Source organism: Ziziphus jujuba, chromosome 1, assembly GCF_031755915.1.
Source record: "Ziziphus jujuba cultivar Dongzao chromosome 1, ASM3175591v1".
Classification (NCBI taxonomy): domain Eukaryota; kingdom Viridiplantae; phylum Streptophyta; class Magnoliopsida; order Rosales; family Rhamnaceae; genus Ziziphus; species Ziziphus jujuba.
The window spans coordinates 16,131,632-16,148,850 of record NC_083379.1 but is presented as its reverse complement, the minus strand read 5'-3'; the positions used below and the strand labels follow the sequence as shown (position 1 = coordinate 16,148,850).

Here is a 17,219-nt window from a genome sequence, read left to right as displayed (position 1 = left end):
AATGGATCTAATATTAAAAAAAATTAAAAGAAAAACAGAAGCTTTTACAACTCTTTATTAATTTATTAGAATGGATCTTATTATATTTTTTGCTCTTATTTTTTTATCTGCTTTTCAATAGATTTATTTTGTTTTTAATAGGTTCTAGATGGATGAGGACCACAATAATTTGTATGATATTAATGAATTGAAAGAATATCCAAATGAATCAGAGAAAGCTGATTCTCAACCTTCACAGTCCGATAAACCTTCTAGGGATCCCTCTTGAGTTTGGGAACATTTTAAAAAAATTTCAGATGGTGATCCAAATAATCCTAGATGCAAATGTAAATACTGTGGGGTAGATTATGCGTGTAATACCAAAAGGTGTGGAACTAGTACGTTGTGAAATCATTTGATGAACCAATGCAAGAAATACCATATTAGAACGGTGGATAAAAAACAACAAGTTCTTTCTTTTGAAAGTAGTAGTAGTAATTTAGTGTCTACAAGTACAACATTTAGTAAGGAGGCATGTAGGCTTACATGTGCACAAATGATCATCATAGACGAGTTGCCATTTAGCCACGTTGAAAGGGAAGGGTTTAGAAAGTTTTGTAATACTTTGAACCCTAAGTATGAACCACCATCTGGTAGAACAATTTCTAGAGAGGTCTTTCAATTATACTTAGATGAGAAAAAAGCTTTGAAGAGTGTGTTTTCATTGAGGAAGCAAAGGGTTTGTCGTACGACGGACACATGGACTTCCATTCAAAATAACAATTATATGACTCTTACCACTCATTTTATTGATGATGATTGGAAATTGCATAAGAGAATTATAAATTTTTGTGTTGTTCAAAATCATAAGGGTGAGACAATTGGCAAGATTATAGAAAATTGTTTGATTGAATGGGGTATTGAAAGGGTTTTTACAATAACGGTTGATAATGCTTCTTCAAATGATGTGGCTATTAATTTTTTGAAAGGAAAATTAAATTATTGGAAAGGAAATGTTTTGGATAGTAAGTTTTTGCATGTTCGTTGTGCTGCACATATTGTAACTTTGATTGTGACATTTGGATTAAGGGAAATTCATGATAGTATTGCTGGAATTTGTAATGCTATTAGATATGTTTGATCATCTCCTTCAAGGTTAAACAAATTTAAAATATGTGTAGAAAAGGAGCAGATTGGATTTAGAGAAACCATGGTTTTGGATGTATTTACTAAGTGGAATTCCACCTATTTGATGTTGAACTTGGCTTTGAAGTATCAAAAAGCTTTTGATAGGATGATAGACGAAGATGGATTTTTTCTTGGATATTTTGAGGAGGATGAATTTGGAAGAAAGAGAGCTGGACCACTTTAAATTAAAGATTGGGATAGTGTAAGAGTTTTTGTGAAATTCCTTGCTACTTTTTATGAGATTACCTTAAAGTTTAGTGCCTCTTTAACCGTGACTTCTAATATATGTTTTCATGAATTAAGTTTAATGTATAATGCACTTGTTGAATGGAGTAATAGTTAAAACCATTTGATGGCCGATATGGCAAAGAAAATATTGATAAAGTTTGAGAAATATTAGGGTTCACTTGGAAATGTCAACAAGTTGTTGCTTATTGTCGTTGTGCTTGATTCATAATATAAGCTAGAATATGTATCATATCTTTTTGAGGATGCTTATGAAAGTGGTATGGTTGAATCTTTGACTAAGGATGTAAAAGATACTTTAGTTAACCTTTACAACTTCTATAAGAAAATTGATTTTATGAAGGAGAGTTCTAGAGTGTCAAATTCTAATAATAGTCAATCAATGCAAGCACAACAAAGTGGGATGATGATGGATTCATTGGATGATGGAAGCCTAGATGATCGTCGGCGTTTGAAAGAATCACAATTTAAGAAAAGGAAAATGGAGAAAAATGTATTGGAAATAAAGAATGAGGCTGATAAATTTTTGTTTGATCCATGTGAGGATGTGGAAAGTGAGAAATTTGATATTTTGGCTTGGTGGAAAAATAATTAGACAAAATATCGAATTTTATCTCAAATTGCAAGAGATGTATACGTCATTCTAGTTTCTACAATAACATCCGAATATGCTTTTAGTACCGGAGGGCCTATTCTTGATGCATTCCGAAATTCATTGGGTCAAAAAATGGTGGAGGCTTTGATTTGTTCTCAAAATTGGTTGCAATCAAAGCCTATGACGTATGATTATAGAGTTGAAGTACCAATTGGAGATGTTGCATATTATGATTCTATTGAATCGGGTAAGAATTTTTTTTATTATTATTTGTAATTTTATTTTTATTATCTATTTTAGAGCTTTTAAATTTTTTAGTAATATTTACAACTTCTTTTTAACTTATTAATTAATTTAATATCATATTTTAATTTGTTTAGGAGCATTTTGGGTTACAAAACAAAGTTTACCTCCACCTAATTAATTTATGATTGCTTGGTAAGTTTGTTGTTAATTCCACATCATCAATTATCTTTTAAGTTAGATAATATTTTAGTAATACACTTAATGTTTATTGATTGCTAATTTATTACATTTAATGTTTAATGTTTAATGTTTATTTGTAATTTTAATGTTTGTTGAAGGATGAATTGAATATGGCTTATTGAGATAGTGAGTTTTGCATGGCTTATTGGCTTATTGAGCTTGTGGTTGCTGCTGGTGGCTTTTCATGTAATGGAGAATGTGGAAGAAAACAATATTTAAAATAATTTTCATTTTTATGGATTGTTAGTTTATTTAATTATAAGTTTATTTTGAAATTTAAGATTTCAAATATGGGTTGTATTTTATTTTGTAACTAATAATGGTTGTAGACTTATTATAGAATTTATTTGTTAGTGTATGGTGTATAATTAGGTGATAATTGTAGATTTGTATCGTAGTTGTATGATTTTATGTTGTATTATTTAATATGTTTGATGCTTAATAGTTAACTTATTTGGTATTTTTGTTTAGGTGGATGTATGTTAAAATTATTTAATTTAGAAAATAACTTGAAAAAGATACCTAATTCAGAATATAGATTGATGATAAAAAATGTCTAAAATTTTTTTTATACAATTTTGGTCCAAGAATATACAAAAATATACATAATTATAATATATATACAATTTGGGCCGAGGCTCAAATCGACCCAATCTGCAAACCCAACCCGACCCAAACCGTGAACCCAATCCAACCCAACAGAGGTCCAAACCAGCCCAACCCGCAAACCCAACCCAAATCGACCAAGGATGGTCGGTTTGATCGGTTTTCGGGTTGCATATGGAGTTCGGTTCGGTTCAGTTCGGTTATCTATCCAATCCATACCGAATTGGTCGGTTCGGTTTAAAAAAACCCATAAAACCGAACCAACCCGCACCGAGTCCATCCCTACAGATGGTATCAGAGCCAATAACCCGGACCAATGGGACTAGCAGGTGAAGGGGTCGGACCCCTAACCATTATGATGCGTTCCCATGAGCGAAAGTAAAACCGTGAGGGGTAGGATTGGGCTCACCAACTAGCTTCCAAAGTGCACAATATCTCATGCAGGTGGACTGGGCTGTTACAGATGGTATTAGAGCCGATAAACCGGGCTAGTGGGACTAGCAGGTGAAGGGGTGGGACCCCTAACCTGTGAGAGGCTTTTTAAAATCATGCGGGCTGGACCCAAAGCGAATAATATCTCATGCGGGTGGACTGGACTATTACATTATATGTATAATATTATATATAATATGTATAATATCGTTTATGTGTATATAATATACTCTATAATATATATTATTATTGTTGTTATATATTATACAATGTAATATTATATATATACATATATATATATACACATATAAGATATAGCAATCCATTAAGTTTGGAGCAACCTTTCGGATGTAAAATTGTTGCGTTTAGAGGATATTTCAAACAAATTTTTCTAGTTATTCTAAAAAGAAGTAGGTAAGACATTGTCCTCGCAACTTTAAACTCATCATATTTATGAAAATATTGTAAAGTTTTGAAGTTGACAAAAAAAATGAGACTTTAAAGTGTTGACTTGGATATTGATTAGGAAATATTGAAGGTTTTTTCAGAATGGATATCAAGTATTGGAGATGGAACAATTGGCGATTTGAACGATGGTCATGCAATGATTGATACACCTAATGATCTTTTGATAAAGGATACAGAAGATTTAGTTGCATCTATTGTAAATAGCACGTATCCTTCTTTCTTAGAGAATATTAATGACCCATCATATTTTCAAAAAAAAGCTATACTTGCCCCAACTCTTAACATTGTTGAATTGATAAATAAATACATGAGTTCCCTTAATCCAACTGAGGAAAATACATATTTAAGTTTTGATGCAACTTGCAGGTTGGATTAGAACATTGATCTTATAGGAGATCTTTATACACCTGAAGTTCAACTGAAATTGAAGGTTGGTGTCCCCGTTATGCTATTAAGAAATGTTGATCATTCTTCGGGATTGTGCAATGGGACTAGATTGGTCATTACAAGGCTTGACAATCATATTCTTGAAGGCAAAGTCATTTTAGGAAGCAATGCTGGGTTTAAAGTTTTTATTCTAAAAATTACTTAAACTCAAGCGAATCCAAGTTTACCTTTTAAGTTTCGAAGAAGACAATATCCTCTGGTTGTATCATATGCTATGACTATTAATAAAAGCCAAAGTCAATCTCTTCTGTATGTCGAATTTTATCCCAAAAAACTAATTTTTAATCATAGACAGCTATATGTTGCAGTCTCCAGAGTTACAAATAGGAAATGATTGAAGATATTAATTTGTGATAAAGATGGAGAACCTATCAATTCAACCACTAATGTGGTCTTCAAAAATTTTTTTCAAAATTTGGATTAGTTATATTGAATTGAAAATTTTGGTTTAATATTATTTTTATGATGATTTATATTTAATTTGATTATAATATTTTTTATATTTTATTATCAAAATAATATATCACAATTATATATGCCATGCATTGTACAGTCCTATATCTAGTAGAGAACTACGTGAGATATGTTAAACAGTTAAAATTTTTAATTACATCTCTTTTAAGTTATAACATTTTTATAGTTATAAAATTAATTAGATGCTATTTAAGTTTTACTCCTTGCAATACAATTTTAATTATAGTAAGAGGAAACTATTTAAAATTAAAACTTGTTTGTGATGACGTTAGATGTCATAATAGATAGTATCGGAACAAAAATATGTAAAACACGGAAAATGACCACTGATAGCATGAAACTAAAAATATTATATAATTAATATGTTTGACACTGATAGCATGACTGATTTTTGATAGCATGAAAGATTTTAGCAAGAAAAAAAAGGGGGTGAATAATGAACCATATATAGCTTTCATTTATTTTATTTTTTTCAAAATATGCATAGAAAGTTTTTGGCTTTTATTAAGATGCACAAGAAAACAAAATGTGATTTCAAATAAAATTGATTAATTAATTCATAATTTTTATAGGTAGAGATTCTAACTTATTAGCCAACTAATTAATGGATTCTTTGCATTTATCAATGGATCAATGGGATTCCTTCTATTAATAAACTTGGCTGAATTGTAAAACTTTATATACTGATTATTTATTTATTTAGTAATTGGGTGATAATTAATTTTATGATTGTAGATTTGATTATATTTTATTGATCTTTTCCTTTAGTAAAATTATTTTACAAAACTAATATAAATTTTTTTAAATTAATAAATATTTATCTATCGATAAAATATTAAATTGTTTATTTATCGATAAATTAAAATTTCTTTAAATAAATAATTTTTTTTTTATAAATTTATAGATATTTATTTATAAAAATTTTATTGTATTTATAAATCATATGAGAATTTAATAAATTATTATTCAAGATTTTATGGGGTATATTCAATTTAGAATTTAATGAATTTAAAATGAGTTATAGATTTTAAAGAGTTGATGGATTGTTATAAAATTTTGTAGATTTCACAAAAGTTTTTTAAGAATCTAAGGAAATTTTTGGAATTAAGGCTCAATTTCACGTTAACAATTTTCTTCACAATTTCAATATTAAAATCTTTTCAAATATATTAAAATCTATCATTTTATAAAATCTTTTAAAATCAATAACTTTTTGAATATTATTAAATTTTTAAAAAAATTTATAAAATTCTAATTGAATACATTTGGATTTTAATGAACTTTCATAAAATCCATTAATATCTTAATTGAATATAATTGGACTTGTATAGATTTGTTTTAAAATCTAAATCGAATATCTATAAACTTTTAAATAATTTTAAAATCCTTCAAATTTTAAATTGAATACACTCCTAAGCGCGCGTGTGTGTAAATAAATGAGGGGTGTGTGTGTGTGTTTAAATCAAGGTTTAAAAAATGGAAAATATCCTGGAAATTTCACCAATATATCCATTTTTCCTTGGGGTGGAAATAAAACTTAAGTTACAAATGGAAACGGATAAAATTTCTATAATATTCATTAAAACTTCGAATATTTCTTTATAATTTCTATGGAAATTTTCGTTAAAATATCCACATCAAATCCTTAATAATTTGGTTAAAAAATCTATAATTTCCATTAAATTTATGAAATTTTTATAAAATTTCCACCAAATTAAAAAAATATCCATGAAATTTGGATATTTTAAAAATATTTTTGAATTTTTTTAAAAAATTCATAAATATTATTGATATTTAAGAAGTTTTTTTATTAAATTAACTTCATTGATAGTTGTTTTTTTACCTTTCAATTGCTTTTTAAACATTCAGTGATATGAACAAAATAGAATGAATTAAATTGAATAATATTGATAAGTTCTATTTATTGAATATTGATAAAGGAATAATACAAAAATTGTGGATTATATTTTTTAACCTGACAAATATTGGATTAAGCCCATTTACTAGTGAACATTATTACATACATACAACACAAGATGAAGATCATGAGAAGAGAGATGCAAGTAAAGGAATTAGTATTGTTGGAAAAACTATACACATAAAAAGAAATCTATAAAGAAGATGTTACAACAAAAAAAGAATTCGATTTCTATAAATTTTGGATCAATAAGGGTTGGAAGTCATTCGTATAACCCTTATTCAATGGATATTTATGGAATGTCATTAAGTAGCGATTCATGAGTACCATTTTAAACTCAACCATCAGAGAATAGTAGTTATACACATAGTCAACCAATAATATAAGATCTATATAGTTGACATATTAACAATTATATATAAAATTATCAAGGATATATATCTTTTCATAATTATTTTTCAGATTTTACATCTCCAAATCAAAATGACAAAGAGACCGATGATTTTCTACCATCCAAAAGTTCTTTGTGATATTAAGATGACATTTATGAAATACAATATAATTATAATAATTGTTTTATATATTTTAGTTAATAAATAATTATATCAAATATGTATTTTCTGGCATATTTTTATCAATAATAATTTATCTATGATCATTAATACTTATTATAAATTAATTGATTAAAAAAATATAATATCCATACAATATTTTACCAAATTTTATAACCAATTTGATAATTAATGAATTAAATAAACTAATTTTAACATTTCAATAAAAAAATTTATATTTTAAAATAAATTTTTATAATTTTTTTATTAATATTCAATATTTTCGATATCTCTATCAAAATTTTTGTATTTTAAATTTTTTAATATTTATATTAATATTGAAATTTTGAATATTAATGTATATAAATGAGACAGCAAAGTTTTGCACGCCGGGCCGGTGGAAGTTGACTCCAATTGAAAGCCACTCCAGAACCAACTTGAAAATCAAAGCCGACAAATATTGGGCTGCATATGGCCCTTCTTTTGGCTTTTATTTCTTTTAGTAATAATTTTTTTAATTATGTTATTCACAATTTTCAAAGATCCTTCCACGGCAGTGGACCCTTTATTTATTTATTTATTATTTATTTTTCTGGGTACTAATGGCTTTGGAAGCTTTTTGTCTGTTTTATACATGGCACTCGGCACGCCCCATTTTTATTTCTTCTCCCATTTTGACTTTGGAGCTCAACTCACCCAAGGACACATCCCAATATATTATAAAAAAATAAAAATAAAATGCCCTCTTCTCCGTAACATAATTTTGCTAAGCTGGTATGCTTTATAAATGTGTTTATGTGTGGCTTTGACAGCTTGTATATGTAATGCAATTATGCAAAATGCACATGTTTATATGTATATTTCAGTCAGGGTTTCTTATTAAAAATTAATAGTTTCTTTTTGTCAAATATTGCTTTAAATGTAAGTAACTAATCAGATTTGACTTGAATAAATAAAAATTACAATATATTAAGACATTTAGCAGTATAAATAAAATCAATATCATTTACAGAGTTTAATATGTGAAAAAGTTGTAAATTTTTTTTATTAGCCCTTGCGATCTTCATTAGCTAGTATATTGATATAGATTCACAGAGCAGTTGAAGAATAATGTAAATTAGATTTTAATATCGTTGATTATTTTATATTCATCAATTTTATATTTTAAAAATTCAAAATAAAGTGAATTTAAATGTACTATTTTTGTTGGAAGCTTAACTCATAGATAATGGACTCAATTATATAAATATATATCAAGCTAACACTTATATGCCACGTTATTGACACAACCAACAAATGCATGGTTAACCCAAAAATTAAGAAACCGCCCATTTTTAACCGGACCCTTATAATTTTATCAAATAAGTGTGTCACTAGGTTTGAATTAAATATATATATATATATATATATATTAAATGAGCAATTATCCTTCGGTGCCTTTGGAGAGTAGGTTTCGAAGGCTTTCACACCCTGATGTAAGGCCAGCTCCGGACCTGTTTTTTCCTCCATTATTTTTCTACCAAACATTAGTGCACATGCACTGTTTCATCACCCTATGACCTCCTCTAGGACCCCACCTTCTCTTCAATTATACTCTATAAATATAACCAAGTAAATTCTCAATTTTAGCTGTAATATAATAAACACATTATCTCTTTTCTTTCTACTGCATTTTTCTCTCTAGTACTAAGAGAAAAATCAGATAGAAAGAGTAGGAGCAATAAATCCAAAAAGGGAAAAGAAAAATAATGGCAATAGTGAGGAGGCCATTTGGGTACTCGAAGGTAGATAAGGAGGACCCAGACGAGAAAATCCATCGAAGAGCACAGTTCTTGATCTATAAAGTATTGGAGAAAGCAGATTCGCGAAGAACGAGACCATCTTATCTGAGAATTAGAATAAGAAAGTTGAAGGTTAAGATCGGTAAGAGATTAACAAAGTTGAGGAAGAGCATGTTGATAGGCATATCTGCAGCTAAAGTTAGCGTTGGTAAACAAGTTTGTTGTCAGCTCAAGACTTGCAAGCGATTGTTTAGCCGTGGTGAGAGGACAGTTCTTAGTCTTCCTCCCCTGTTCACTTGAAGTTCTCTGTCTCTCTATCTCTGTCTCTCTTTCATCCTTTATTTTCTTTTTTGGTTTTGTGCTCAAGGATTAGTACAGGGTTTAAAGGATGTTTTGTCACTTTCTCGTTAATATATGTGTAATATTATAGTCTGTATTGCTGAATTTTTATTTGTTTCTCCTCGGAATGCTTCTTTATGGGTAGGAAAGACTTTACAATTTTGTGAAGCAAGAAATACTTTAATGCCTTGAAGGTAATATTATTAATTAGGTCAATTTTATGCCCGTCAAGAAATTATGGCCCATTTGAATCATTATTATAATTCTATAGTATTTTGTTAATTAGACAAAACACATAAATAGTATTAAATCAGCAAACTTGAGTTAAGGAAAAAGAGGTTTTATTTTTAGCTAAGCGTTTTGCTTTTTTCATTTAGCAGAAAGGTGTTCTTCAATGATTAATTTGCTCAACAATTTTTTGGATGATTTTCAATGCCTTATTGATGAATTGAGTTAAATTTGGTTTGCAATGTGTTGAACTGTATAAGGTGCTATCATATAGCTCAATAACAGTATATATCCCTCAATTTGCCTCAACTTTTCATGAATAAATTTAAATTTCCCTGAAAAAAAAGATTATCATAAATTTTTAAGTATTCAAATTATGAATAACTTTGTTAACAAAGGCAAAGTTCAACAAAAATTAAACTTAAAAAACGATACCAGAAGCTATATATATGTATTTCATTAATCATATAAATATTCTTTGGTCAATTTCTATATAATATGGAGAGAATACATGGGTCAAAATACTGTGCTATATGTATATGTTAATTATTTGGAAATTAAAAAATTTGCTAATCCTGTCAATGATGCAGTGTATAATAAATGTCAGCGTTTCTTTCAAAAAAAAAAAGGGTTTTTAGTTTGATCAGTCAATGTTTGCTCTCCTCGATTAACAACACGCACCTATACGAGTTTTTTTTTTTTTTTTTTTTTTTTTTTGGGTAAATACACCTATACAAGTATGTTCACTAAAACAACTCCAAATTTAATACAATTTGGAAAAGTTACGAATCTTAGAGCCATTCCAAATGGGCAATAATTATAGCTGTCTTTAGTCACATCATATGAATTAATATAATTAAATTAATCCAATTTGTTGTCCTAAAATTTTAGAATTGGTTTTGGTATAAAGGAAAAAAGCATATCTCAAAATTATAATAATTTTATTATTAAAATGTTGAATTCAAAAAGCCATCGTAGAGACCAATATTCAATTTCATTAAATAGAAACACTCAATATAAGTTTATTTGATAGCAATTTAATGTGTGACACTCAAAATACTACTATTTATTAAAAATGTTTTTTTTTTTTTTATTTGGGCCAAAATAAATGCAAGCGTCCTTATATTTTGTCGGTGATTGCTACTGATATTGAGCCAAAATAAATAAATAAATAAACTTTTCAGTTTTCACACATCGTGGTAATGTCGTACAGGTCATGTCCTGACTCTCGACACCGACCTCTTTTAATCCTCATTAGCTCAATCAATGAATCAGAAACTTTTATATAAAATAAATTTCTTTTTTTCTGGGTTTCTTAAATTATACATTTTAATATATTATACTTTTCTTAAAAAATAAGAAAACGAAACAATTATTTATAGGAGAGTGAGATTGGATAAATTCATGTATTAGCACGCCTTTCTTCATGCATGCCACCACTAGTAAGTAAAGAGGTTCGATTCACGTTAGGTTTTATTTGGCTCCACCGGATTAAAGTCAACCATATGCATATAATAACAATATATATAATCAATTTTGGCTCTTAAAATGTCACTGTTTGTGACCTGACCTCCACGTGCTCAGCATGTGGGATTGATCTACTTCTGCCAAACTATAATCACTTACCCTTTAAGCTACTACTTAGCTGCATTTCCAATTAAACCTCACATTCTCACCACTCTATCATAAATAATTAGTTTCTACTTCTATGTAATTCTTTATTTTGTATTTTTATTTTATTTTTATTGTTCTCTATATAAAAAAAAAAAGGTCCAAAATAGGAGGATGCCTCTCCATGCCAAACCGAAAACTGGGACTGATGGTTGTGTGTCCAACCTTTGGCTACCCATCGCACAGCTAAAATCGATGTGCATCCACAAAGGCCTATATATTTATATGACCTATATATATATATATATATATGTATATATACGGAAATTCTATGGTGAGAACGGTTCGCATGAGCACCGCAGTATTAGTGACAGTTTTTCATAGTATTAATGACGGTTTCTTAGGAAATTATCACCAATACTATGAAAAACCGTCACTAATACTGTGGTCCGCATGAGGACCGTCCGCACCATAGACGGACTATATATATATATATACACATATAATTATACTATTTTTCTAATTAAAAACACATCGAGCTTGCCATATTTGTTTATCAGAACATGTGAGATAAAAATGATATATGTTCACTGATGGTATATATATTGATATATGACAAAATCACAAACAATTGAGGTTGGGGTGGTTGTTAGAGACGACGAGTAGTCATGGTTGCTATATGTCAAATTATGGCTTTCTGCTTTCGCAATGGAGATGTTGGCCATCAAATTTGGTTTTGATGAAGTGGGAATTGAAGGTGCGGTAGTTGAGAGTGACTCCGAAGCTGTATGCAGTGGATCTTTTTTTTTTTTTTTTTTTTTTTTTTTTTTTAACTTCAATGGTTGACAATTTGGGACCTGATTGATGATATACAGAAACAAACAAAAACCTGGATATGCCATTTCTAATGATCATCCAAAAACCTGGATAGAGGAGGGTCCATCTTGGGCTTCAGATCTTTAATCCGATTGAGAGTTGTTTTATTAACCTTGTAATATCTCAATAATAAAAATTTTTTCTTTTCAAAAAAAAAAAAAAAAAAAAACACTACTGATGATTAATTATAAAAAATGTCGGATGATCACTACGCACTGGAAAGGAGGTTCTCAAAAGCCTAACATTGATTAGCAGTGGATCGAACTGAGTATTATGTTTCAATCCTAAGGCTAAAGCTAATGAAGCGTATGGAGAAGGTATTAATTAAACTGCTAAAAGAGGAGATGAATTATTTTATTTATTTATCTTATAGAATAATACTAGAGGTATCAAAAAATCTGCTAATGTATTTATCAAGTGATGATATGTTGTTATTTTATTTGTAGAAAACAATATAATATTAGAATGACCTAATAGTTTTGTCATGTCTTCTTTTATTAATCATTAAATCACATCAAATGCTAAGATTTAAAATTCAAAAAATAATTAAATTTGAATCTAGTGACATACTAAAACTCTATTTAGAAAAAGTAAATCCCGCTGGTACTGATGGCTAATAAATATATTTTAAATCTTAATGGATGTAAGAATAGGAAGAAGTTCTGATAGTAATGACTTGATTTGAATATGATTGTGTATGTATATGTATATAGGAATAACAATTTGCCACGAACGAATCGAAATCCACGGTGCATCGCCTCGAACGGAGCGATTTTTCTTCGAAAAATTGGGGTCATGGGGGCGGGCTCTGGGCAATAGTTTAAAACACAAATCGAGGAAGGTTGGGACCAAGCAATAAAAACCCCGGCCCGAATCTAGCCCGGTATATATATATATATATATTTTAATTTCATTTATGTAAATCTAAACCCTAACAAAAACAACCCTCATTTTCTTTTTGCTGACATCACCTTCACTTCACAAAGAGCTACTACCGTACCATTCACGAAGCTGCCGACCATCACCCACCTTCACTTCACAAGAGTCACAACTCTCACAGCCCCAACCTCGACTCCTAGGTAGGATCTTGTGTCTTTTTCCTTTTTTTTTTTGTTTTTTGTTTTTTCTTGTTTCATTATTTATTTATTTATTTTCTTCCTTCAAATTTTCTATATTCTGTTTTTGGGGTTTGTGGGGGCTTTGTTTTTGAAACAGGGGTCAATGCTAATTACTTCATCTTATCTAGTCCATGGGCTCCTCAATTTTGGAAAAGTTTGTGTTTTGTGATTTTTTTTTTCTTAGTCTATTGCATTTCTGTGCATGGAATTCATCATTTTCAAACTGATTTTCGATTAACATTTGCTTTGAAGTTATTGTAGAGAACATCCCAAATCGTTGTAAAGTGTTTCTATATTTGCTTCACAATCTTTTATTTTTATTTTTATTGATTTAGTGGTTTTTGTAATTTTATTTATTTTGTTTCATGGAACTTAGAGCTTAAAATGAGATTTTCATTCAGTCTCATGTGTTTGATTAATAAACTGATCATTTGAAGTATTTTTGTTTTTTGTTTTTTTTTTTCCTTCACATTTGCCTTATCACAAAAAGGAGCCCTATCCATATATCTATCTTTCTCACAGTCACAGATCATGAATTGCTTGAAGCTCACAATTAAAACCAAAGTGACCCTTTTTTACAGATAATAAAGCTAGGTAGCTTGACCTTGTTTGTATACTTGATGGTGTGTTTTTTGGGAAAGAATAGAGAAATGGAGGTTTTCCTTTTTGCCTTGTGATATCAATGGAAAACTTGGGGTTTTTTTTTGGACACTAGGAAGACAGAGAGGATACATCAATTATAATAAAAAGGAGAAAAACTGCCCCGTCCCGTCCCCGATTGGGAGATCCTCGTCTCCGCTTCGCATTTCAAGAAACGGGAAAATCGCAGGGATAAGATGGAAAATTCCCTGCTAAGACAGGGATGGAATTTTAAAAATCGGTCCCGCTCCACCCCGTTGACATTCCTATATGTATTTAAATCAATCAAATAATGATATTTTTACATTTCATAAACATATTGGTTGACTTCTTGGCATCCGAATGATTATTGTTTTATTGGCTTTTCCACTAAAGACATTGTATAGGAAATTAAAAATGATTAGTTTAGTTTTTTTTTTCATTTTATTTTGTGTAATATATTTAATGATAGCATTTTTTTTTTGGGTCCAAATAAATCCAGCACATACCATGTTGTAAATAAAAAGTATTTTTTTTGTTCAAATAGACAAACCACATACAATGTTTTTTTGCTGAAAAAACCACATTCAATGTTGTGATAGTTATTTGTGGTTAGGATATATGTGCAATCAAAATTATAGAGTTGACCAAATGATCTGTCCCAAAAAACATTTGGAATTTAAATTTTTGAATGGTTTGATCAGAGTTGACCAAATTAGACTTTTAAATTGGTTCAAATTTGACTCTTTTTTTTTTTTGAAGATGGATTTTGGTTTTGGCTCTTATACCATATTATAGAGCTTGTTGATATGAGTTCAAAGACTTACAACAAACCTAATTATGAGTTACAATTAAAAAGTTCTGATTTTAAAAAATTTTAAATATCAATATTTTATATTAATGTTCAAATCAGTGTTAAATTTTTGTCTTTGGTGATCCTTAAGTCTATAAATACACAAGGAAGTGTACCAGGCATAGAGCAATTTAGAAAAAAACTAAAAAGTCTTCAAAAACTCTGAAAACCTTAAAAACCTATGACCTAAACTAGACCCGTTTGCGACACACAACCCCTCCACCATTGCAGATTGTTTTTCATTGACTTTGAGCCTTTTTTGACTATCAAAATGCCACACGTGTTGGGTGACCCTGAAGTCCACCTAACAATGATCTAGCTACCAAAATTTCTGGCCAGATCTCTGACCGACGCGCCTCATCTCTCTCCTTCTCTCCCTGATTCAGATGAAATTAACCCTAAGTCTGACCAAATTGACCAACATGCACCTGGACATCATGTTACCAATCAATTTCCAACCATCCCCACTAAATTTTCCGGCCAGCTGCTGTTGGACATGCCTAGATCGAGGCTTTTTCTAGCGCTGTGGCAGCTTTGGTTTTTTTGGTGAGTTGGCCATTTTTCAACCAACCCTAGCCATCCCATACCCTTTAGCCCCCATTTTGGACCATTTGAATCCATTCCTAGCCTTTATTTGTTAGAATTCTGTATGGTTTAAGAAATCCATCAATCTTAATTTTGGCCAAAGCATTAGAGGCATTTTTCAATCGTCAAAGATGTGTTTGGACCAAAGTGAGCTTACTATCTCATTACCCACTCCACAACCTTCAATTTGGTACTTATTTATAAATTTTCAACATCGTTTGATAGTTTTTCTATTTTGGAATGAATTAGTTTAATGTCAGATAAAATTGGACTATGTTTGGACATCATTTTAAAATTGAAGTTGGATTAGAGTAATTAGGTGTTAATGGGACCCAATGGAAGGTTCGATTTTATTGAATTGGCCTCCGGATGAAAAATCCCAATTTTGAATATTGGGTATTTAGGGCTCATAGTATAATTGAACTATTATTCTATGTCCAATTTTAGAAGTTTTGGAGTTATTAAAGTTATTTTGAGACATTCATATGCATCTAATGTCTTTAGTTTAATTTTTGAAGTCTAAGATCTATTTTATTATTATTTTAGATACTGGACTGATATTGGAGGTGATCTGACGAAGGAGTTGATTTGAGTTGTAATTAGCGAGTGGACTTTATTTTTTAATATGGTTTTGGGACTTATGTATTTGAATTAATCTTATTCTTATTCTTATTATTCTTATTATTATTATTTCTGAAATTATTTAAATCATATATTGTATTATATGCTATGAAAGAATTATTTGATTTATCATATCATATTATACTAAAAGGATTGGTTTGGTATAAACAAATTTTAATATATGGCTATATATATGTTTATGATGTGTATGTTTATGATGGTATTTGTGAGAATATTTTGATATGATAATTATACATATTATTTGATAAATTTTATTAATATATTAGATTATGAGGTGAATACTAGATTATGGATTATTATGTACCGTATTATACCATGGATATAAATTTATTGGATTATGATTATGTACACTTATTTGACCATTTCCTACTTCATCAAGTGATTCTTGAGTTTGGATGACAGGTCTTAGTCTGTGACGCCTCTGAGATGCTGAAAGTCTCATTGACAGTTTTCCCCTCTTTAATAAATAAAGACACACTAAAATACTAGATGTTGTCGTGTGACATGTTATGGTACACAGGAATATTGTTGGTACACCAAGGATGTGGTATATGTTTATGTGTTTATATATATATATTTGATTACTGATATGTATAAATTTTGATCCATAAAAGTATTAGCTATTATGAGGTGATGGATGTTATTTGATTTTAATATCCTTACTCAATAGTTTATGAATTGTTATGTTAGGTTTTGTCAAAATTTTTTTTTTCAAATTAAGAGAATTTTTAAAGAGTGAAAGCAAGGTTTTAAGAGAAAGGATTTTTAAGAATAATATTTACTTTTCCTAAAATTTACTTGTTCATTCACTTAACTCGTCTTATAGTTTTGTATTTCTAAACTGTTTCCCCTAGGCGTCAGCTGATGGGTTGTGTACATCACATCCATGTATTTGTGCATGTATTGTTCTTTCCTTTGACTCTAATGATAGTAAATATTATTTCTTTCGCTTGTTCTATTATATACATTACATTAAGCGCTTTCAATATTTTACATTTGTTAATTTGTACTCCTTAGATTAGTTTAGTAGATTAACCTAATATGTGTTATCCTTATATTATCTTTGATTGATGATTTTATAAAATTTTTATTAAAAATGTTTATGATATCTTATCTATACTGTTGGGTTATATCCAATTTACAAGGAGATTCCACTGAACTTTTACTACTGGTTCAGT

The 17,219-nt window shown here is 29.3% G+C and overlaps 1 protein-coding gene and 1 long non-coding RNA gene across 2 annotated transcripts; both read left to right on the top strand.

Moving 5' to 3' along the window:
• The first annotated feature begins 250 nt into the window (after window positions 1-250).
• On the top strand, window positions 251-2,852 carry LOC112489976 (uncharacterized). The gene is made up of 2 exons (XR_009635017.1): window positions 251-2,446; window positions 2,593-2,852. It is a non-coding gene; the product is annotated as an uncharacterized LOC112489976 (long non-coding RNA).
• A 6,152-nt stretch (window positions 2,853-9,004) lies between these two features.
• Window positions 9,005-9,630, top strand: LOC107420152 (uncharacterized). The gene has a single exon (XM_016029045.4). The coding sequence runs from the start codon at window positions 9,139-9,141 to the stop codon at window positions 9,469-9,471; it is 333 nt and encodes a 110-aa protein (XP_015884531.1). The 5' UTR covers window positions 9,005-9,138; the 3' UTR covers window positions 9,472-9,630.
• Window positions 9,631-17,219: the final 7,589 nt, after the last annotated feature.